The following is a 25,485-nucleotide window of genomic DNA, read 5'->3' on the forward strand; positions in this document are numbered from 1 at the left end:
TCTCACGCTGCAAGTTAGACATCAGTTAACATTCCTCGTCTTGGCCTGTCAAGGTACTATAAATCGCTTATGTTTCACCTCTTTTGCCAGGTCTCACTCTTCTCTTCCTGCTGTGATGACAAGACACGGGGGGAGGATGTGGGGCTGAGTGTTTTTCAGGGTTTTAAATGTGACCCTTCAAACCCTCTGCTTAATTTCCAGAACTACTGTCTGTCTGGATCTCACAATCCATCCGAATCATGCAGCTTCATCAACTATTTAGGCCACCTCTCTACGTAAACTTCTGCAAAAATGTGTAAATCTTTAGGACGAAAACATATAGAGAATATAGAGAAATTAAATATAGAAGAAAAAACAAACAACCAACAAACAAACAAAGAAAATAGAAACAGTTTTACAATTCACTTCAAGAAAATTGTTACATTTTGAAGAGGGTCCTCTGAATACTGAAATTGAGGGGTACATAAACCTGATGATATATAGTTGGGGTGTCCTCACAGCAGTTGGTTCTCCTTGAACACATTCATTTTACCCAAAAGAGTAGCCCCAACCCTAGCCCTAACCCATGATGAGATACCCAACAGGCCTGACCACAGAACATTCCCAGAAGGAATTCCTTCACCACCATCTCCCCGTAGTCATCCCACTGAGGAATCTGGAGTGTGCTCTTGAATTTGATGGGAGCAGCTGGAAACCAAAATGTTTAAGGAGGAATCTTAAAATTCCCAAAACTATGAAACTCCTTGCATGGGGGGACATGGACAAAAACTGCAACTGAAATTTCCTTCGCACTGGTCCTCCTTTTAGGGGTCATTCCACACAGTCATTAAAGTCAACTCGTTTTCAGACCGGCTCTACGAAACGCTATCCAATACTGATCGTCTCAAAAGCACAACACTGTATAGAGGAGACAAATGGTATTTTGAAAAAACTTTACAATATAACAAATCCCAAGGATTAAATAACTCCATTGTCAAAAAAACTCAGTCAACACAGAAGTCAGTCCTGTTTCACGACCTACCTGAATAGAAAGAGCACCGATAAAATATTTGGCCAAAGTTATGGTTTCATAAAAGCAGTTAAGTCTATGTACATATTTGCATTGGCCAGGATCTCGTCTCAAAGGAGAATTTTGCTGACGTTGTTTGAGCAGCTCCATGTCCCTAACATGTTTTGGGTCTTTTGTAAACAGGCCTGTGAGGACATCTTGTGACCACAGGACATACTGCAACTATTCATAGTCTGAATCACTTTCATTTAGCAAACGTTTTAATGCTAACTGTAAAAATATAACATCAACACAGTGCAGGAATTTGCCTTGATTGGAAATTTAGCAATACTATTAAATTGACTCAGAAATATTACTCTGTCATAAGAGTTTAAAGTCGAGTGGGAGGATCAAAGAAAAACACAAACCAAGAATGACCATTTAATGATCTGTAGAAGCATGTTAAACAACCATTTATTTTACAGTTTAAAATGTCCTCATGGAGGAACAGCAAAATACACTCAAAATGAAATTAAGATTGATCAAAAGACAAAGTTTAACATTAATCATTTTGTTTCTTTTTTTTCATTTTTCTTTTCATTTGTGTATCAAAATTATAAGTGCCTTCAACGTAACCATGACTGTAACTCAAGTCTGCGGTCAAAGAAATATGTACACCAGAAAAACTGAGTCGTAGTTTGCTTGCATCGGTTCACACCTAGCTTGTCTCTTTCAGACTGCTTTGTTTCGTCACACAAAACAAAACGAGGACCCTGGAAGGACACAATAAGGAAAAGAAGGAAGTACAAGAGCACAAATTGAGAGCGTAAGTATATACAGCTTGGCTCAAGGACACACAAGTTCTGAGGAAGGAGACAGATTTACAAACCCATTTGCGGCATGATTTCAAGTCACATTCTTGCCTTATGGATTAACTTGACCCTTTTTGAAAGTTCAAAAGAAGCATGCTGTTGTTGACATAAGCCATTGCCTTTTACACTAGGGTACTGTACAGACACTGATGTATAGCCAACTCAAACAGTAGAGGGCAGTGGAGGACACAAGGACAGATAATGACAACTGGTAGTTTGACGAACAGCATCAGAAATTATTTTGATATTAAACATCAAATACAACTGTTCATAGCACTTCTTGGAAATGTAGACAATTTCACAATGTTGAGTAATTACAGAAAATTGACCAGATGAAAAGAAATACAAAGTAGTCAAAACAGAGGCTATTACATCTGCGTTGCAAATACAAAGTGGTCAAAACAGAGGCGATTACATCTGCGTGGCAAATACAAAGTCAAGTATGAAAATAGGTTCTGGTTATTTAGATACATTGGGTTCTTATCTGAAAAAAGACATTTTGGCACAGAATCTATTTCTGAAGAACCAAGATTTCAATGTCACTCCAGCGACAAAAGTTGAAAGTGATGAGCTTGTCAGAGTTAAGTAATCCACAGTATCCTTCCTTCTCTTCAGTCTTAATATTTATAATATTTACAGTTTTGCAATTGTTCACAACACCTATAGGCATAAAGAGGAGCCAAAACAAAATAAACAAATGATATCTTCTTTTTACATACAGTCCCCTGTTGAGGCATTGAGTGTAAACTGTACAACTCCACAAAATCCCACTTTAGGTTCCTGGGGAAGGAACATTGAGGATAGATGAAGTTGATTCTGGAAATGAAGTAGAAGTACATTAACTCGGCTGATTATGATTTTTTTTCAAGTGGGTTGATCAAGCTATCATGATTCTCAAAATGCAGATTTTTTTTTTTAATAACAACTTGCACTAGCAAAGCTTTTCATAACACGTCATCATTTTATTCTCGAATCTGTACAAAGTTTTCTTTAACATAGTGCAATGACTGATAAGATCAGTTTTTAATAAAAAAATCAACAACAAAAAATCACAATATATATTTTTTTCCCAATGAGAGTAAAAACATCCCTTAATCATCCTTGTCTGTAAATTTCCTCATGCAATCCGGTTTACCTCCAATTATGGCAAAAAGTGACATGAATGATCATAGAATTGATCATGAAAAAACCCCATTCCACCCTTCCATAAACTCTTGGAAAGTAAAAGAATTGTGGAATTAGAGGTGGAAGGATGACTTAAGGACTTGGTGACGCAAAATAAGTGTGACTACATGGTTCATAAAAGACAAAAAGGTCAAAGCCTTTTAAGAAAGAAATTATGAGGCATTTCCAGTCTTCAAAACTGGATGAGTTCAACAACAACAACAACAACAAAAAAGGCTGGTGTTGGCTTCGCTCTGGAGAAAGGAGGTAATTAAACTGAGGCAATGACAATCATTAGGTGAGGGGAGATGCTGGAGATGCTGTTGAGAAGGTCCGGAGCGAGCCGTGACAAGTGGATCTCGGAGAACTCGCACGGTGGGAAAATCTGCACCACGTAAGCCGGCTGTGGATGGGGCGGGGGAAGGATTTAGGGATAGAGCACATAGGTCAGAGGTCTTGTATATGTATCTATGCTAATGATAATTCACATCAATATAGAATGAAAGACATTTGATACGATGATGTTATAATCAAACCAGAATGCACACAGACCTGATTGGAGCCGGGGTTTGGTACGTTGATGATGCCAGCTGCCTGTTTGGCCTGCAGGTAGGTGATGAAGCCTCCCTTTAAGGCGTGGGTCTGACTAAGTACGTCATCTTGGTCTCTACCGCACGGCAGAGCCAGCAAAAGGCAATAGTCACTGTCCACCTAAAAAAAATAAAACAATGAAGAGCAAAACATCTATTTAATGATGTCCATAGTTTGTTAGATTACGGGTTCATCTTTTCAAAATAATGCAGACATTACAACAATGGAAGACAAATTAACTCACCATCATTCTGCGGGCCACACCCTCCAGTTGAACCCCCTCCAGTCTCATTCGCTGGGCGATGCGGAGCAGGGAACCTCCCTCTGGGGGCGGAAGGGAGCGTTGGGCCAACACATTGTTCCCAGAGACAAAGTGAAGCTGGACAGCCGCCTGATCATTCTTCAGTGCCAACAGACCTTGCCACACAATAGGGTATTTCTGCACAAAGATAGAAATGAGTTTAAACATTATTTTTTTTTTTTTAAATTTAAAGGTAAGTTAGAGAAATGTTAAAGCTGAGACAAAAATCTTGACTGAGGCCAGATGAAACAAAACGTACAGTCGTCAGTCATGACAGAAAAAGAATCAGCAAATACATTTTTAGTGTTCACAGTTATTTAATGAACCTCCCTTACCGTTAGAAGCTGCACTGTGTCAAGGGACAGGTGTCCGGAGTTCTCCATTTTACTCTCAGGCCGCAGCTTTGATGGGAGAGCTGTTGTTGGGGGGCTGGACAAGAAGGCTGGTTGGCTCTTTTGCAGAGTTAGTTCCTGCTTGTGGGAGAGAGCCATGGGTGATGGATACGAAGGTGAGACAGTGTCCCTCTGCATGCGAGACATGTTGGAGAGGTCCATGGTGGCTGTGTGACGAAGGTGAGCCGTGTCCGATTTTGCATTGCTTCCTCCACCTTGTGGCCCGGCAGACAGTGACTGAGACAGCTTGCTCCTGTGACCCATATCATCCTCCTGATGAACCTAAACAAAAAACGTTAAATCAACCTCAGTGGATTCCCTTTTTTTCCCCATGAACATGACAAACATTGAAAAAGTTTGATTTTCACAACATTGGAAATAAAAAAAAGCATATTCTCTAACCTGGGAAGGTGTTAATCCAGAGGAAGTGAGGTTCAATCCCATTGAAGGGTGGTTGGGGAACTGGGAAGGGAAGCCTCTCATGTCCCGGTACACAGGAAAGGATCCTGCACCGCCTGGATGCATCAGAGGAACCCCTTGAGGATGAGGCGACACCATGACGGGAGAAGACGTGTGCACTCCCATGATCCTACTTTCTGCATGAGGTGGATGTGACATCTTTCCCTCCATGGGCTTGGATGTTTCTTTGACAGGCTGCAACATACTTTTCCCCATCAAAGGACTCTTAGAAGGCGCAGAGATGTTACTGAACGAGTTTCCGCCGGCTTCCGGGGTGCGTGACTGCCTGGCATCGGCGGCGCCATGTTCTCCTAGCTGATGGTGCATGAGTATGTGCATGTCCCGGTACTGGTCCAGACGAAGGCCTGGACGCAGCCCTCTGTGTTCTGCCTGCAGCATCATCACATCCGACTGCATCTGTGGGGCGGAAGGGCGGCGTAGTGCCTGGTGGAAGTGCCTGAGGTCCTCGTCTGTGTTGTTGCTACTGGGAGGTGGCCCGGCTGTACCAGTGTGCGAATGCAGCACCATGTCTCTGATTATGACCGGCTGAGGGGTATTGGATCTCTGTGGAGGTCCGCGGGGCGATGGCAGGGAATCTGCTCGCCTGCCGTAGTTTATCCCAGAGAGCTGCGGGGTGTTCATCCTGACCTCACCGTGTGAGATATGGCCTATGGACGCTGACTGGGTGACACTGTGAGGTGGCATTATGACTGACTGCTCTGGGTGAGGGTGATGCACACTGGGGGCATAAGGAGACATTGTAGACATGCCAGAACTCATGACCACGGAGCCGATGGGGGAACTGTTGGGAGGACAAGCTTTGGCAAAGGGGGACGGTGAGTGTCCCATCGTTCGAGGGGAGATGGGTTCTTGCTTTAAGTGTGGAACTGTCCGATCAGTTGGGGTGATGGGGCTGGGGCTCATTCGGTTCCCAGCCAAAGATGGGTGGTGTGGGCTCATGACTGGGCTGAGGTTAGACGGTTTGACCAGGTCCTTCATTGCTGTCGAGTCTGCTCCAAGACCTTTCTTGGCATGCTGCTGCATCACAGTTTGATTGTAAATCAATACTTGAGAATTAGTGACTGGTTGTTGGAACATCTTCACTGGACCAACTGGGGGTCCGTGGTGATACGAAGCTTCAAGTTTATCTGAACACTGATTTTCTTGCTTAACAGAGGATATAACAGGCTGGGAATTGTACAACTGGCCAGTAAGGAGCACACCAGTATGTCCATACCCAGTGGGAGTTGGCTGTCCTTTTGGTGTTGTAGGTTGGGATGGGGTCAGAAGTTCTTGTTTAATCTGAGACTTGGAGACTGACTGCTGAAACTCTATGTCACCTGCACTGGCTTGTGGGATCAGGCTAATTTTAGCACTTATCCGCTGAGGTCCCTCCATTTTCTGACCAGAGTAACTTAATACCACCACACCCTCAGAAGTGTTGACCCTCAGACCAGGACTGGAGCCTGTGTTGTAGGGTATGTTCTCCACTACAGAACGCCCTCTACCACTTCCATCATCTGATGCCTCTATGCCATGATACCTGTGATTCTCATTCATGCTTGATTTGAATTTCTGCTTGGGCAGTGACAGACCAGAACTGCGGTTGCTAAGGGATATCCGTGGGGCTTCGTCAGTGTCGAAAGGCATCGGTATCCTGCTTATGACAGAGGTGGTAGAGGATGAAATGACTGAGTGCATCTTTTCTCCAAAGTTCTGCTGGGTCTCAGTGAGTGGGGATGGTTTTTGTGGAGTGTGCTGTAGTGTCATAGATAACGGTCTGTCTTCTGCATGTGGGTGCCTTGTGTCAGAAGAATTTTCATTCTCTGACATGCGCGGGTCCGCTAGGGTAGTCGTCAACACAGTTGTGGCAATCGAGTTGCTGTTAGATACCGTCACATACTTTGGTTCCATCAGTATTTTTCTCAGTGTACTTGAACTTGGATCAATGTCTGATGCCTTAGTATCAGGGGGTAATGGAGGATTCCCTGTAGGGGTCCCAAGAGTGGTTACTGTTGGTGCCGAGGAAGCGACTATAGTCACCTGAGATGCAGGTGTAACATGGATTCTACTCTCTTCAGCTCTTGGATGCCAGTCTGGGGACAACGGCATCTTACCGGGGCGAGACGGAGGGATGTTAAAATGGGTGGAAGGTGGTGTGGGGGCTGGAGATGGAGATAGAGTAGGGGCTGATGTTTTTGTTGATGTTTTTTTACAGACAGAGATGCTGGTTGTGCCAGAGTGAAAGGCTGATTCTTGGGGTACTGGTTGCTCCACAGCAGGCTGTTCCGCCTCCTTGGGGGTGTCAACGGTCATGGTGCACATAATACCCCGTTTGCAGGTAGCAGCTGCGGTGACAACCGATGCTGCTGTTGTTGCTGCAGCTGTGACTGTAGCTGCTTTGGAGTTGGTCTCTAGATCTTCAGGAATGGAGCCTGGTAGCTTCAGAAGGGAGGGTGTGGGTTCTGACACCTCTTCAACAGTCTCACCCTTTCTGTTGATGGCACCTTTCCGACTCCTGGATTTCTTTGGAGTCTTGGACCTGATTTTGCTGGCCTTCTTGGGGGTTTCTGGTAAAGGGCGGTCCTCTGGCACAGAAGATGCTTTCTTTGAATCAGGCATTTCTGGTTTGGCACGAGGCATTATGACACTAACATCAGAGACTGTTTCATTTATATTGGTGATGACCATGTGCGTTTCAGGTTCCATTACCTCACTGGAAGGAGGCGAGACCAGTGGTTCAGGCGTGGGAATGAGTGCAGTGTAAGTAGGAGGGGCTGTAAATCCATCTGTATCAGCAGATACGTCTTCAGCAGTTATGGAATCGATGGCAGCGGCAAGTTCGGTTTCACTAGCCGGGTTTGCCGGCTTTTCCTCCTCAACCTCTGCTTGAACTTCTGGCTCCACTTTGACAGGAGGACGTAGGATAGGTGGTTCTGTAGGTGGTTCCTTAAAGGGTTGAGGAGGTTGCTCTTGTGTAAGTTTGGCTATGTTTTCAACTGCTCTTTCAAGTTCCATCTGCCGTGCCAAAAGAGCTGCTGCTGGATCTACAGGGGGCTCAGCATCAGATGAAATTTCTTCTTCTTTTCCCTCTGTGCAAAGCTCATCTGCCCCTTTAGGATGAGAGGTAGTCTTTTCTTCTGCCGTTCCTGGTTTAGTCTTTTTTGGAGGAGCCTCTAAAGACTCAGCTTCAACCTCATCTGGGGGTAGCAATCCCTTGACATCATCAACACTTACTCGAATCTCAAGGTTTCTTAAGCTGAGGGACTTTTCTTCGGTCACTTGTTTAGTGTTTTGAATCAACCTTGGGGCTTTACCTTTGATACTCTTTTCAGATTGTTGTCTCTTCTCCACACTGGTTGATTCCAACTTCTTGGCCTTTTCGGTCGATTTCTTCTCCATGTGATCTGTTGCGTCTTTTTCATTTTTCAGCACTGCGGTTCTATTACTTTCCTCCACTGAAATATGTTCCACCTGCTCAGACTCGTCATTAGCATCAAGCTCAGGATCTTCAATAATTGTGTCAACGGTCTTATCTGTTGATATCATTTCGGATTGTTTATCTACCCTGCTTGCCTTCCTGCCAGCTGAGATTCCAGAGGGGGAAGTATTTTGAGCTGATTGCACTTTCAGGGTTCGCGGTGAACGCCAACCCTCAGAAACTTTTGAGACATCCCCTGTGCTTGCAGGCTCTTTGATATCAGTGTCATCCTCTGAAGTTTTCTGATGGTCCCCTTTTACTGGCAATACATCTTCACCCCGCTTGCGTGCCTTGGGAGGGCGACCTCGCCTTGTGTTAGTAGCTGGATTCTGTCCATCTTGCTGCACAAGTTCTTTGTCAGCTCCACGCTTACGAGTGGAGCGAGATGACTCCACTACATCTTTGCCAGCTTGTTGAGCCTCTCCATCCTGCTGTTTCGCATACACTGATTTAACATTTCTGCGCCTAGCCCTTCCGTGGATTGAGTTGCCGTCAATGTTTTGCTCAGAGTCGGTGGCATAAATAGGTGACTTATTACTGGTTTTGGGGTCAGTCAGTGCTTTTGAGACATCCCCTCGTGGAGATGAGGCCCTTTTGAGCTTTTCTTTGTCAATTCGTTCACTCTTCCGTGTTGCTGGTTTCTCCAGGGCTGCAGTTTGAGAGGACTGTGGCTTTTGAGTTGCTGACACATTAGACTTGGCTCTTTTACTCTTGGGCTGTTTGCGGGTTGGTTGTGTTGCTTTAACTTCAGCTTCCAGGACTGGCATCTGAACCTCATGACAAGTTTCCGATTTCTGTAGCAGCTCAGAGTCTACGGAATCAATTTTCTCTGCTTGAGGCTCCGTTTTGACCAATTCCATATTTTCCTTTAGCTCAGGAGAAGCGGAACTGTGTAATTCCATGGGTTCTACCTCAAAACTACTTAAAGAACTGCCAGGAGTGAGAGGCTTGTCTTCAAAGAGCGTAGTATGTTCCCTCAAATTATTTTCTTTTTGGGGTTTGTGCTCGCACAATTCTTCTTTTGTTTCCACTTTAATCTCTGGCTCGGTCAGGACCAAAGGAGAGGATATACTTGAAATGGGGACAGCCGGTTCTGTTACCTCTGGAGGGGATTGTGGAGGAGACACCTCGTGAATAGGTTCAACTTTTTCCTCTTTAATAAGTGAGTTGGTTTGCTCTGGAGATGAAGTTACAATAGTTTCTTTCTCGTGCTGTGGGGACATCTCTCGGGGTGAAACAACAACTGGTGAAACTGGAAGAATAAGTGAGGGACTCACAGGTTTAATGTCTGAATGCATTTCAGGTTCAGTCATCATGGAAAACTCTTCTTTATTGCCAATTTGCCCTTCTGTTTCAGCCACCATATCGACACACTCAACCTGCTCTCCTTTCTTTTGCTGAAGTTCCAAAAAGCGACTTTGGAATAGAACTATGGGCTCTTGAGGAAGGTCCCCTCCTTCTGCCACAGGTTGTCCTTCAACAGCACCTTGTTTGACGTGATGCTTGTTGACCCCCGTTTCAAGATCCTGATCTTTGCCTTTAAGATGTTGCAGTCGCCTTGAATCCTGTTCAAAGATTGAGCTGTGAAGAAAACGAGAAGCAAACAGCTCCTGTCGTTCTTGATCCTGTGGCTTGAGCTCCTCTTTTTTAGCAGACATCTTTCCTTCAGAGTCAGTACGAATCTTCTTCTTCTTCATGTACCATGAGGGAATAGGTCGAGGTGCCAGTTCTACTTTCTCTTTGTCTGAACAACTGTGGGAACTTGGAAAGCGAGAGGGTAGAAAGGACCAATTATCTTCCCTTGAGGATGACAGTGACCTGGCCCGCTCTAGAAGTGCCTTTGTATCAGGAGTTATGGTCTTGTCCAGTGCAAAAGAATAAAACTTGTTCTTCTCCAAAGAGCCTGAAAGCTTTAGGTCCGTCAACCTTTCTTCGCGTTCCCCGAGTATGTAGGAAAGTGAGGTGCTTGACTTGGGGGAATGGTGTTTGTTCTCTCCGTCATCGTCCGAATCTGACTGCACCTCTCCTGGTTCCAGTACACGGACAAGACGCTTACGGATGTCCTCGCTTTTCACGATGCTACTGGGGAAGGTCATGTCCAGGTTGACAGAATCAGATTTGATCCGTCTCTCCCACCGTTGCAGCAACTCTTCATCACAACCAAGCAACGTCGTCCTGAGTTTTGGACATTCAGAATCAGGAGACGGAAATTGTTTGGCTGTCATGTCGAAGTCGTATTTCAGTGACTCAATCCGTGAGAAGACTTTTTCCTCTGCCTTTAGACAGTCTTTAGGTTCTGTATTTGTGACTGACTGTGATAACTGGGACGCCTCCTCTTCCTCATTTGAGGGAAACTGATCCTTGCCTGTCGATGATGTGATACGTTGGTCAAGGTCTTCATGTAATAACCGGGAACTCCTGTGGTTCGGTTCTTTCTTGAGAATTTCAAAATCTAAACTCTCAGATTTTTTCCGTTTATAGGATACCGAATTTTCCAGGGCTTCATGAGGTAGTTTTCCTGTCTCATGCATGACACTGCACCTTTCGATGTCATCCATGTCAGAACCCAGAGGGCTTTCAGATTTGCCAGAATTACCCGACTCTTCTTTTTTCTGTTGAAGTGTTTGGCAGTGAACTATTGGTTTCACACAGCTCTGAGAATGGTAAATGTCAGAGTCAAGCTGTTCTTCACCCTCTTCTATGCTTTTGACCTGTCCTTCTACGTGATCTTCACTTTCTATTGATCTTCCTGTCTGATTCTCTGCAACTTCATCCAAGGAAAGACTACCATTGTCAGAGACATTAAGGAGACTCTGGCTTTTCAATCCTTCATATTCCATTGTAAGACACGGGGGCTCTAAATAGTCGACAGCCTCCTGTGTCGGTTCCCCGAGTCGAGACTGCAGTTCCAAACTGAGACCCATTCCCATAGAGATACTTTCCGACTCTTGTGGTTCATCATTTGGACTATGAACCGTGACCAGTCTATCCGATTTAGACTTCCGGTATTCCTTCTTAAGTATCGCTTTCAGCACAATATTTTTGTCTCCTTCTGTCTCTTTAACAAAAGTATTTTCAACTAGTTTCCTAAACCCTAGTTTACCATCCTCATCATCTTGACTAGGTCTCTTAAGTCTTTCAGTCTTTCCCATAGACTCCTCAAAACGCCTCTTCCGTGCGGCTAAACGGTCATATTCCATTGAAATGGATCCATCAAGGTCAGATTTTCCACGTTTCTTGGCTTTGATTTTAACATCAAGTCCAACAACTTCAACCAGACTTGCCATGTTTTTGTCTTTTGGCACCTTTCCTTGCTTGGAGACCTCTGGTTTCTGAGGTTCCAAGCGGAAGAGAGGACTCCTCTGATCAGTCGAAGGCGATGAAAGCCCAGGACTTTCAGTCTCTGCTTTTGGTCTCAGTTTTTCCTGGACAGTCGGGCCGATAAGTTTGCCTTCCTTTTCTTTCACTCTTGTTAACTGCACAACACAAGGCGGAAGGTCCAGCTGTCCTTTGCCAGCACCATCTTTTTCCTTCGCCAGAAACTTGAAAGTTTTGCTTCGGAGAACTGAATCCGGGTTGACATCACATTCAGGTTCAGGGTCGGTCTCAGATGATGGAATGCTAGGTGACATCACCTTCAGCTTCTTCAGCCTCTGTTTCTCGCTTTTTTCCTTTTCGCTTTTCTCCTTGCGTCCAGTTCGCTTCTCCTTTTCACTCCCATTCCCACGTTCAGCTTCAACAAAGAGTCTCTCCTTCTCCGGCTTGTCACTTTTGTTATAGCGATCATTTCGTGCCTTGTCAGGCTTTTCAAATCTAGGTGGGGAAAGGGAACTACAACTTTCACTTTGTTCCGAAGACCGACCGCAAACCCGTCGGTCTGAATCACTAGGTGGACGCTCGGAGAGGGAGGGAGATGCAGTGGGGCTGGCCGGACGTCGTGGATGAGAGGGGCTCTGACTCCGCTCGATTGTCCTCCGTCCGTGATCGCGTTCACGGTCGGTTTCAAAGCGCTCCCTCTCCCTTTCTCTCTCTCGTTGTAGGTAACTGTATTTGCGGATATCCTGCTCATAGGGGTCCCTGTACTCTCTGTATTCACGGGGGTCGTCGAAGTATCGCGGGTCATAGAAATCTCCTTGATAGGGTTCCCATTCGGTATAGAATTCACGGCCTCTGGCTGGGTACTTGCGCCGTGGATCTTCAGTGTAGGTTCCAGGGGTTCTCACATTCTCATAGAACGCTCGTTCTGCTGGAAACTCATATTGAGGTCTGCGCTCATCCCTATTCAAAGAGAAACAAAAACAATATGTTTTTATTCCCTTTTCATTGGAGGTTTGAATTGATGATACGCATGTATGGTTAAAAATGACTCTTGGAAACTATGCAAACCTTCGTTCAGATAGGATTTCATAAAAGTCTCGAATATCCTGTCCAGAAGCCTGCATTGAACGATAGAAAGCCATCTGACTTTCTTGATTTGCAAAGTCCACCTGAAAACAAAAACATAGAAACTTAAGTCAGAAAATATCCAAATCTTGCGATGACAAATACTAACTACAGTACAGTGTGATATCCTCCATTCTATTGATGATTTGAGGTATTTATGTAGTTACATTAAAAAATGGTAGAGAAAAAAATATCTATATTAATTCCAGTTCACCTTGATTTTATTGCCCCCAATCTTCCAACCCTTGGTCTCCTTGACTGCTGCCTGTGCATATTCTATGTTATTGTACAGAATTAGGGCCATTCCTTTCATTCTGTCAAAGACAACCTGTGGAGGATGGAATAATAAATAAATACAAAAGTATTGCTGAATTTTAGAAGTATTTATATGGGTGAAAAGAATGGAACGTTTACCTTTACAACGTGTCCATAGCGACAGAAGTGACGGGTTAAATACTGATCCGTGGTGTTTGAGGCTAAACCGTCCAACCAAACACAAGTTGTGGGCATACTCTTTCCAAAACCAAGCTGGACAAGAGACAGACATAACACAAAAAAAAAGGTTAATTTTCACCTTGATTTCACACAACACAGCCTTCCTCTGTAACACAATACAGGTCAACTACCATCGACAAAACATCTCAGCTTAAATAACGCCATTGTCAATCATATAACCACCGTTGTGTAGAATAACTGAGGTAGTCAATTAAAATTAAAAAGTAGTCATTTTAAATTTCTTACCTTTAACCTATTGTTGCCAAGATATTCCCCATCCATCTTCTTTATGGCCTTGCAAACACTGGCGATATCGCAGTATTGCAGAAAGGCATATTGAGGGGCACCATTAACTTTCTTGATGTCAATATCCTATGTGAACAAAAAGAAAAGAAAGTGCAATGAATCAGGAGGTGCAGAAAAATCAACTGCAACATGCAGCATGACTTTACTACTAATGATCAAACACTCCCCCGCAATCCTCTAGAACATACCACGATTTCCCCAAAGCGTTGAAAGATGTTGAGGAGGTCATGGTAGCTTGTGGTCTTCTCCAGATTGCCAATAAAGAGCGTCCGTGTGGCTTTGGGGTGAAATTCATCTATCCTCTCATCCAAAGGCCGGAACTCGTTCTCGCTTTCTGTCTCTGAAAAGTGCAGTAGCTTCTCGTTAATGCCTCCATTGACCTTAGCTGTTTCTCTTATTTTTTTCTCAAATATTATTCTATTATGGGAAAGTAGTAAAACTTACCAGGGCCATTCCAGGCAGTGACATCAATTTGCATGCCAAAAAACAGCTTCCCCTTCGATGCACTAAAGGCCTTCTCCTGGTCCTCTTGCTGGCGAAAGAAAACAAGGCCATACCGGTCCTCTGATGCTCCGTGGATTTGCACCGATGTTACCTTTCCATACTTCTTAAACTCATGGAACAGGCCATCTTTCAGACTCGTATCTGAAAAACAAAGAGGGGAGAGAGACAGACACACACAACATGTAAAACATTTCAGCTTGACAACAAGCATGAAAACCATAAATTTACAAAAATCAAAGAAAAAAAGTTTGTTTGAAAAACAAAAACAAATCATTCATACATTGTGGACATGTGACAGGTGCAAGTTGACCACTAACCTGTAGATCGCACAGGAAGATTCTGGACTTTGATGCCAAAACTTTTGCGAGGCTCATCCTTGTCAAGAGCAGGTAGAGGAAGTGCTGATGGTGCAGGGACAGCAGCCGATTGGACAGATCGAGCTGGGGAATCATCACTCGAACTACTGCTGGAATCACTGTTGCCAGAAAAGAACCGCTTTGGTGAGCATCATTTAATAATAGGTCACCTTTAGATATGGTTAATTTAGACTGACTGACTATTACACACAACATTTAACCTTATCTAGACAGGTTAAAGTGATATTTTTGTAAAACAAAGGAGAATATGTAATGTCTGTCTGGCAGTGGCCAAACATACCCAAATCAAGTATTTCTGGTGTTCACTAGAAACACAATTTTACATAATTTATTGTAATTATGTGCATAACTATATCAACCACAAAACCTAATCAACAATGACTGTATTTATAGAGAGCTGTTCAGCTGTTCAGTATTTTAACATGCAGAGGAAGTATCAAAAAATGTATTAAAGAAAGTATTTCCACAAATGTCCGGCACAAATGTACTTGTACCCCACTTCCGTTACGTCAGTATAACTGAGGTTAACAGAGGACAACAAGCAAGGATTTACAAGCAGTGGACAAAGCCTGCCTTTTGATTGGACATCATAGAGCAACATTGATGGAGGAGGTTGCCGTCTACAATATTAACAATGGCAAGATACCTCCTACATTCACATACAACAAAAAGGAACCTATTTTCAAGACAATGGTGATTTATTTCTTAAAATTTTGGCTTGCAGTAGCCCGTCGTAAATTCATATGATCATAAATCCCAGTATTCCCATGCCCGTCTCTGTATCCTAGCTTTCCTCTGCTATTTCCTCCTCTGATCCTTCTCCCAGACACTCCCGGAAGTACAGCTGATAGAGGCTGGCCTGTGGGAGTGGGCAGGGAGCCAGCAGTGGCCAGAAATTTCCAGTTCCAACTGGATCTCACGGAGGGGGGGGGGAAACCCTCACCCATTCATAGAGGTAGGCAGTGAGAAAACACACCAACCATCTCCTAAAATTTCCCAGTAGCATTTTTTTTCTTCTTTCTTTCTGAAACCTGAAATGTGCTGCTGGGTGAATTCAGATTTCTGAGGTCTGTTGTGTCTGATTGAACACTGAGATTTTTTTCTTTTTCTTGAATAGCGGAGCCATTTCTTTTGTGCTGTAGAATTATCCTTGTGAGGTTACATTACAATACCTGTACTGGGTAATTAGCTGAATTGCATACACACAGCACATCTAGTTTTTACTTTATCTATTTAAATCTACCATTTTCAACTACAACAGTATTTCAACATCAAATACAATCGTATTATGCTTATTTTAACGTAACAAAAATTCGTGAAGGACTCATGTTATACTAGAATTAACATTGTTGGGTTGTATGAATTCATAAAAAAAACAGTTAAACACGATTTGTCATTTGGGTTTTGGAGAGATTCAATTAATTTTGTGCTGTTTTTAACCATAATTGTAGGAATACCAAGTACTGCAAATTAAAAGCAATTTCATGGAAAATGATGTAGAATATGGCGCAGGATTTGTCTTTACTGTTCATTAAAATTTTTGCATCATGTTTACATTGTATTGAGTACAAGCTTGGCTTGCTTCTATGAAGGTGAACAATTAGTAATCGGACAATCGCCTATCTTGTCATTACGCTTTATCGTTCATCAATATTTCTTGGGTAAAGAAACACTAATCCCCGGACATTTGAAAAAGCAATAAATTATATACAATTTAAGGGCTTACCTAGTTTTAATAAAATCTTTTTTTAATAATGTAAAATGTTTTACATTAAGCATCACATTCTCAAGGTTTCGCTGAATCTATAAACATTTTCAGTTGATTCTAAATATTTTAAAGTTAGTGGATGCTACTATTAAGACCAAAGGTCTCTTAATTGGCAATAGAGCATGTGTCAAGGTTGCAGGTAATGATTACATTTCAATCATGACGGCCCACCTCAAACAGTTTAACATAAAGAACACAGAAAATCTGTGTAGGTATAAAAGGTATAATACCTTCAAGACCTCGTCATTACCAGGGCCGAAGAGGCTTGTAGTGGCAACTGAAGGTATTACGCTTGGTTTACAGCTTAAGCTATAACACTATACCAGGGGTGTCCAATCTTGGTCCTCAGGGGCCACTGTCCTGAAAGTGTGGGTCAGATGGCTGAGCGGTTAGGGAATTGGGCTGCCAATCAGAAGGTTGCCGGTTTAATTCCTGGCTGTGCAAAATTACGTTTTGTCCCTGGGCAAGGCACTTCACCCTACTTGCTTCGGGGAATGTCCCTGAACTTACTGTAAAGTCGCACTGGATAAGTGACTAAATGTACGTTTTAGATACTTCCCTGCTCCAGCACACCCGATTCTAATGAATGGTCGTTATCAGGCTTCCACAGAGCTTGATAACAACCCATTCATTTGAATGAGGTGTGCTGGAAACATTAAAACATTCAGGAAAGTGGCCCCTGAGGACCAGGATTGGACGGCCTTGCACTGTACACACACCATGGCTGTTAACCTGTTCAGTATCGGAGTGCCCACCTGTCGCTGGTGCTGCTGCTGGTGCTGCTGACGGAGTCGGAACTAGAGGACCGACTTCGGGATCTGGAACTGCTGTGGGAGCGAGGCTGGCCCGTGGCCTGGCTGGCCAGCCTCTGCGGAGAGGGGTTCCGCGAGTGCGACGAGTGCGGAGACCGGCTTCGGCTGTGGTGGTAAGTCCGTTCCCCGCGACGTCCCCTCTGTTCTCTGTAAAGATCCCTGTGGACCGCGCTGGCCAGGGTGAAGGGTTCTCTTGCACGGGGGTCATACCGAGGGTCCGTGGCCTCAAAGCGACAAGGGCTCCGGCTAAGCGAACGATAGTAGCCCACTCCGGAGGACACGGATGCTCCGCTCCCCCCAACGACAGTACCACTGATCCCAGGCGCCCCGCTGCCGTTGGCACCGGCACCCACAATACTTGCGCCAACTCCAGCCGGGACAGATCCACCAGCTCCACTGACAACGCTGGAGACACTCCCACCAGCGCTAAGAGTCCTCTCCCTGCCGTCACGGTAGTAATCCGTTTCGTAGTGGCGTTGGCGGTCAAAGCTACTACCAGCACGGTCATGATGTCCATAGGCACTGTGATCGTATGCACGTTCCCGACTCTCAGCGGTCCTGAGTGAAAATGAGAAGGGTGAAGAGGAAATAGAGAAAGAGATGGCTGTTACTTTTTCTTTTTTGAATGAAAAATAACGTAGCTACACAGGATATAAGGTTAAAGACTGGCTGAAACAAACCGTTCTGAGCATTTGGGGTTTTTCATGAGAAGAGTATTAAAATAAAATTGTATTTGTTTTTGTATTTATCTGCTTTACAGATACAATAACGACTAAATTGTCATGATTAAATGTTATCAAATATACCTATTTTCTTTCAGCAAAACAGTGATTTTGTTATTAACAAAATAAAAAAAGATTGATATTATGGCTCAACCTACATCTGCGGAAGCAAACTAGGGATGTGAGCATTCACCACAAAAGGATAAACAAAACTTTACATAATGACCCACATTCCACAAAATATCATGATGGAATCTTTTTTTTATGCTGAGTATCATGTTACATATAACATCCAAATGACTGATACCACTATTCTCTTGACCAGTAGATGTTTAAAATGTTGAGACAATCTGTTCATTTATATCTGTACTTTTTCATGAGACGATTTAACAGTAATATTTAATACAGACAGGATTATTTTGCAATGTAATATGTTTTGTTATTATAATAATTGTCTTTTTTAAGATTAAACAAACCAGTACCAGATGGAGCAAAAACATTAAATCAGATAAGACTGACAAGAACTGCAGAGGCTAGCACAAAAAGGCTAGCATGCCTGTATCTAAATAATCATGCTTTTGATATTCTCTTTAATCTTTAAGAAAAATTCATGCAAACGTTAAAAAAAAGAGCACAGTACAAGAGTTAGATTTAAATTAACCTGAGAGTTTAACGGGTAAGATCTAAAAGCTTTTCAAAGATCTAAAAGTTTAATGACTGTATGCAGGACTTAAAGGATCATTTTGACCTCAATTTGTAGTTTTGAAAAACTGTTTTGATGACCTGAAGCTTGGTGTTTAGGCAACCCATGCCGCTTTATTATTCATTTCGGACCAAACTTTGGTTTTCTTTTGGTGATCTGTTAATTTATTTGCCAAAACATTCATTAATATTCAAATGCAAAGGATATGTGGTCTTCATACCTTTATAATAGACAAGGATCTAATATAAACTGGAATCAAACCTCCTGGTTTTTGTTAAGCAAGTAAAAATATGTATTGACATTAATGGGGTGATAACAGCCATTGTAATAATGACCCAGGTAAATCTAGAATCCTTTTGCCCCACATTTTAACAGCAGGCTTGGGGCCAGCAGTGGGATTCAGAATACGTTAGTAGCATGTGTGTTGTAAACCTGACATATTACCTTGACCTCTATGTGCCCTTAAATGTGCTAATGAAGCAATGAATCATGCCTGTCCAATAGAAATCCTAATATTTCAACGTCGCAAACACACAAAGAGAACACATGCATACATTTTTCCTCACGCACTCTCTCATACGCACATTGAAAACACACTCCATTTTCAAGCTATTTACATTATTCATGAAGCCTGAAAATAATTCAATCGCACACTATGCACGACCACTTTCAAACAGTGATGGATTAGCAGTATGGTCCTAGATTATACCTTATCAACAAATTCCTTCTTTTGGTCTTCAGTTACATTTTGTGTGATAAAAGTAACATGCCTACTATTTGAGACAATCTGGCTCCAAATCACTTAACTATTCTTTCTTGTTGACAACGTAGCAATATTGTAACCATCTTTAATACTCTGAATTGTATGGGGCTGCATCTAATTCTCTCAAACCATGAATCTGGCATATTTTATTTGTATTCGAAATCAGAGCCTAGAAAATCCCTGTGTTAGCACACTATACTGAAAAGAGGTGTACAATGCCCTAGTTTCCATGGTTACCACCTAAGCCGAAACAGTCTCAGGATTCTACTTTAAGTGTAAACCCTGGGGCAGTACAAATGTACGGTTATGTAGTAAATGTGAAATGGCTACATTTTAGGTAATTTAGGTTTTAGTTCAAGAGTAAAGAGGTGCATTGCAGCAACAGTCTTTCCAAGCTACGCCCCCTTTGTGTTTACATTCAGCCGGTCTCAATCGAATTGCATTTTTTCATTCTCATCTCATGAAAAATGCTTCAGCAATGAGCAACTACAGGCTAAAGGGAGCAGAGGTTAGGAGCTGGGGTGTGGGGTAGGGTATGAGCACGGAGGGAAACAGGTAAAGGGGTACGGAGTCTGGAGCAGTTATGACTTGGTCTAAATTACCAGCTACTTCTGTTAGTGGGGGAGATGAAGAGAGACAAGGGATCAAACTAGGGGTTAGAGAGAACAGCGAGAATACACAGGGCAGGGCATACCAACCTTTTGAGAGAGCGGTAACTCGACCTACAATCCCAAATACAATCTAGGGAGACAGAATTTGTGAGCAAAAAAAAAAAAAAAAAAGCAACAAAAAAAAATGTTTATATATATATATATATATATATATATATATGTATATAAATATATATATATATATGAGAAGTTGCGCGGGCATGAAAAAAGGGAACAAAAATGTAGGTAGCTCATTGTTCCAAAAAGGTAATCCTTATTGCCACATCGGGATGCTTTCCTTGTCTGGAAGGGGTGCAATGCAACATTTTATTCCCCACAAACGTCAACATGATTGGGTTCGGTTGGATAGAAGTCTATTTCAGCTGTCCTTACACAAAAAGAAAAAAAAAAAAAAGAATTGCATAAAACAAATCGATTGAATTATGTAACTCATTTCATGGAAGAAGCCAGTAAAGTCCCGTCATATAAAGAAATAATATCCACAAGGCCATCTTCAGTACTATTGATCACCCACCAGCAATAAATCTCAAGGGGAAAGAAGGAGTCTTTCCGTCTTCTTCTATAATTGTCCAGCTCATCCTACTTCCTTCTCAATCTGAATATTTGGGAGTTGTTACAACAGTCACAAAAAATAAAAACATATCTCTGGGTGATAATCCAGGTGTATTCAGTCCATTTTCATTTCATTGCAACCTTTAAGTCAGCCTTTTATCCATGTTTCTCCAAAGCAGGTTAGTAAAGTGGCAAGCAGCTGGACTCGTCAGGCAGGAAATGATACATAACTGATTGTATCCGTGGTCAGGTGTGGTTACAGATTCAGGAATAAATCCACGACAAAATGCAGGTATCTCCGTTTGCACCGTCAAGGCTCGGAATTCCATTGCATTTCTTTGATTTGTACAATCCCAAACGTACATCCAGTACGTGTGATCATGTGTGAACTCTTCTCTCCGCTGCAACCACCAAATAAGTCTTTCAAAAAACAAAAAATGAGGGGGAGAAAAATTCCCAACGGAAAAAAAGGTTTGGAAAAAATGCTCACTGTTTCTGTCATCTCTACGAAGTTGATCACCAGTAGAGGTCTCCCCGCAATTAATTGTAAAGCCCTATTACCAGACATAATCCAAAACAAAAACCAACCCATACCTTTATTGCACAATAGAACATCCTTTTGAAGTTTGGCCGGGATTAATCCAACAGGAGAATACATGTCCTGGTTAGGTTATCCACATGATTCCAGGCAACGAGGTAAGCACATAACACCGAAGGAGATGCAGAATGAGGAACGAGAGCTCAATTTCTATTAATCCAAATACTAGTTAATGTGTCTTAAATGTGTAAATATGTAATCTTGGTTGTATTGTTACATGACAATAAAAAGGGTGATACATTAATCCACCAAGAAGGGCACTGTACTCCAGATTAGGGCGATCCCAGGAAAGGCCGCTGGACCAATCTCTCTCCAGCATCCAATAATCCTGGGGAATTTTTACGATATCCAATATATTGCCCCGTACTTTCCGCAACTGTGATATCCACCACACAGAATAGGTATAGCTCACAGATCAAGATCATCGCCAAAAGCCATAACGCTATTCGCGACACAGATGGAAATACATTTGTGTGCGTAGTATATAACATGCTCATGTACAGTGCATCTTGGTGTCTAGCATAAGTATCAATCCATGAGTGATGGCAACGCTCAGAGGACTTTTGAGGGGATCCCTAAAAGATTAATTCTTGAGTTACGAACTTCTTTCATATTCCCTCTTTTTTTTCAGTTTAACCCCCAAACAAGTAAATGAATAGATGGTGGAAAGATGCTTGGGGGTTAAGGCGTTACAAGAAACCAAGGTCCCCCCTGCCTTCAGAGAAACTTTGTCCACTTACCCGTCTAGTCTGCGTTCAAAGCGTCCCTCTCTGGTGTGGAGCGACGCAAGCGGCCCATACACTGGGCCCCCTGCTACTCTCGTGAACCCTGAAACATCCCGGGCACGAGAGCCTAAACTCAGACTATCGTCCAGCCCTCGCGCGGCACTAGGGATCGTGCCCGGCTCATTGTAATCAGTGCGGAGGTCTCTGTCCCCCATCTTATTGATAGAATTGTGAGCCTTCTGAGCACTTTTAATGTCCACGAAATCCACAAAGGCTGCAACTCCGCCTTCTGACCCTCGCTTTGGTAGCACCTTGACACTCTCAACACGTCCATATCTAGAAAATAAAAAAGGGGAAAAAATGGATTAGCAGGGATTTTCTGTTTAATTTTATTTCTTATGTTTTTTACTGTATTTAAACTTGTCCCATTAACAAAAACTGGATTCTCACTTGCATTAACACATAATTCAGCAAATTAATTATTCACATGACTGTTGATTGATGAAACTAATCAAGCAACAAAGTTTGAAAGACTGGCATATTCAATAAAGATGAAAATATATGCATGTAGATGTATTGCAAGACTACTAGCATTGCTCCAAAAGACCTTATCAGGAAGGTGCTTTATTGAGCCACCTGAACAAGGTCTGGGCAGATGCCTGAAGACACGTGACATTCCTTGTAAGCTTCTTGCGTGTTTTCCGATTCTTATTATGCAATTCAAAAGATGTATCAGTTAGGTATGCCCCAAACCTCGTCAGTTTTTCAACGTATATGCGCAAAACAATACGTTTCCAGTATAGCCTGCATGTCCGTGGGAGGTTTGAACACGTGGGCCATTTCAAAAATAGACTTTTTACAAATTTGTAGGCGTTACTGTCCGCTTCAACAATCGTGAACATATGCCTAAATAGACGCACATATGGATGGATAAATAGGTTAGTTTACAATTCTAATGACAACTGCGACGCAGTAAAACAATAGGCTACATTGTTTTCGGTAAATAAACAATCAGGGCACGCTTACGTGAAAAACTTCAATATTCATATTTTGTTATGAACACAAAATGTGTATCTATAAACGAAATATCACTAGGTCTACATTTTAATTTCAGTTGTAAACATAATCAAATTACTGAAAATAAATCGTTTGGTTGCCCAGGACTCCGGAGGATAACACCTGGAAAACTGCCCATAAATATATTGGTATGCCAGTTCCCACATTGAATAGCTTCTGACGCCATTTTAGAAAGCCGTTCACACTGCTTACTCATTCTGCCGTCCCCCATCTTCAGTGACTCCTATCAGACATTGGATTGTCATGCACCTGCATACTGACTCTTGTTACAATACAGCTTGAGGGTCCGCTATACGCACTCAAATGCTCCCCTGCAGATTCACTGCTCTCCTATTTTGTGTAGACATAGTGCAGCATCAGCGCAACAGTGTTTTGAGAATATTTAGGCTGTGCAGATTTAGGCTATATAAAAACACGTTTGTGGACCGATTGCAAGTAAATAGTAACACATACACACAGTATGAAAGAAAGGCTTAAACCTATTAAATATGAATGTCATCGAGTATCTCAATGCGCGTTAAAATGATTTAAAGGTTGGACCACCTAATTTAGATGTGCATTGGTCAGTAGGAATGTAATACACATGCAATATGTTAACCCGTATTGACAAAGCACATGTCAAATCGTCATACTTCAGATTGATGATCAAGCTCGTGAAATTGTCCCACTTTGTATGCTTGGGTCAATTAGAAATTACAAAACGTAATACGGAAATTGTCTTTCAATTAGCCTTGCATTCGTGCATAGATTGACACATTGGTGGGTTGTTATTTCATTGACAGCCACGAGGAGCGAGACAAGCGCTCCACATCAGTCAAATCCAGGTGGAGTTTAAACCAATGTTCCTCTGTTTTGTTTTGACGTTTAATAATGTACGATGACACTATCCACATATGTGTCACATTTATTGATTTGGAATCCAATGGATTGCATCTAAGAGCCATTTAGACAAATATGTGCAGCAGGCGCAGTGTCCAAAGCACAATTCTAATTAGTTGAATTCTGAATGGATACAGTAGTGGGGAACATTAAATCACAATCACCGTCCTAAAACTTATCCTTCATACAACAAGTTGCAAAAATGATCAGTTCTGCTCCCCACGCCCCGCAAGTACAACCTCAATTTTGCAACAATGTTGCAGAGTGACCACCATGAAGACTAGCGTGCGACACAGCTGTTGGTAGGTGACTAGCTACTGGGAAGCGATTTTTATTTAAAGTTGGTGTTGGTCAGCCTACCGGAAGGCGTATTATTGTTTCGCAAGCGTACATTCATTGCACGTGGATAAGAGTTTCGCATTAAATGATAGATTGCGTGCATTTTAAACTCTCGATCTGGTGAAGCGCTAACAACAAGGCACAACTGGACTAGAGTCCACTTTGTCAGGCACTGGCAAGCAAATCCATTAAGTTCAAAGCTTGCTTTGCTCTGATGCAGATTCAGCCAGCCAGTTATAAAGTAGGCTAATTAACTGCAAAGCTTGACTGGTCCTTTCCACAGCACGAGAAAGACTATAAAACGGCAAGGAAAGAGACAGGTAAACGGTTAAGTTGAGTTATTGGGGGGTGTATACCTTGCCACCTCGCTTCCTCATGGTCACAATTTTGTGAACAGTCGGAGCTGGTAAGCCCGAGCTGACACGACTGTCACTGGGTAACGGCAATTCACCACAGTGGGATTCTTTGACTTTATTAGCGCGATGCTGAACAGTAACTCTTTGTTACACTAAATAGGCTATGCAGCTGCAACGTTTACTCACCGTTTGAAGTGCTCAATGATTTTCTCTTCTCGAACATTTTCGGGTAAATTTCCCACCCATAGATGTCTGGTTTCCCGGACCATACTGTGCGCTCCTGTCCCCCGATCATACAGATGAGTTTGTATAGTCAATCCCTTCCAAAACGAAATAAAATGGAATTGTGCGCAGTAAAATACTGCATGTAAAGCATCGACGTATTGTTCTGACCTAATATAACCATTAGGTTGAGTCTTCGCACGCTGTTTTTGATTCTCTTTGCTATTCAAGCGCGATCTTGGTTTACGAGAACGCGCTCTATTACAGTTCCCGTGACAAGGCGCGTCCCTGACACCATGCGACCTTTGGCTGTCGAAAGAATGCTTGTAGCTACCTAAAAAGATGCAGCAACCTCGCTCGTAATGAGACGCATACGGCGCACGCGTGGCATTGTGTGTGAACTATTTTTTTCTCTATTCGATGAGATCGTTTTTCATCTTGCGCATGCGTCAGTAAATGTGTGAGCTTCGGATTTATGACACAGTAGAGTAGACCTTATGTTATGGGGCCCATAGCAACATTGTAAGTGAGGTAGTGTTATGCATGACAAAATAACATGAAAACATGAGAAGGCCATGGGTGCTATGAATCTGCTATCAGTCTATGTGGCTAGCCTATAGGCCTAGCCTGTATATGTATTATTCATAGCCTATGTATTGTTCTATGGACGTATAGTTTTTTATGACAGTATCCTAATGTGACGTGCCTAATTGTTCAAATCCATTGATTAGTCCTACCAACAATTAACAGCATTAAGGAAGGAATTAGACCTCAGATCTTTGTGAATTGTAGACTAACTGTGAACAAAACGGTAATTATCAATAACATTGAACTCTTTCACCAACAAAACAAAATGTCATATGTGTCATATTTAATGTAAATTCATTCGATTTAACGTAGGTCTACGATGGAGGGCCGGCGCGAT

The 25,485-nt window shown here is 42.6% G+C and overlaps 1 protein-coding gene across 1 annotated transcript; it reads right to left on the minus strand.

Annotated features, from left to right (window-relative positions):
- Positions 1-1,416: 1,416 nt before the first annotated feature.
- Positions 1,417-24,857, minus strand: spen (spen family transcriptional repressor). The gene is made up of 15 exons (XM_084680131.1): positions 24,525-24,857; positions 21,703-22,023; positions 16,897-17,511; positions 14,314-14,471; positions 13,937-14,137; positions 13,681-13,832; positions 13,433-13,558; positions 13,106-13,219; positions 12,906-13,019; positions 12,635-12,735; positions 4,711-12,526; positions 4,252-4,590; positions 3,860-4,054; positions 3,577-3,735; positions 1,417-3,427 (listed from the first exon to the last, which is right to left on the minus strand). The coding sequence occupies exons 1-15, from the start codon at positions 24,605-24,607 to the stop codon at positions 3,296-3,298; spliced, it is 10,626 nt and encodes a 3,541-aa protein (XP_084536257.1). The 5' UTR covers positions 24,608-24,857; the 3' UTR covers positions 1,417-3,295.
- Positions 24,858-25,485: the final 628 nt, after the last annotated feature.

The sequence above is a fragment of the Hypomesus nipponensis genome, chromosome 18 (genome assembly GCF_054491055.1).
Source record: "Hypomesus nipponensis isolate SF chromosome 18, ASM5449105v1, whole genome shotgun sequence".
Taxonomy (NCBI): Eukaryota; Metazoa; Chordata; class Actinopteri; order Osmeriformes; family Osmeridae; genus Hypomesus; species Hypomesus nipponensis.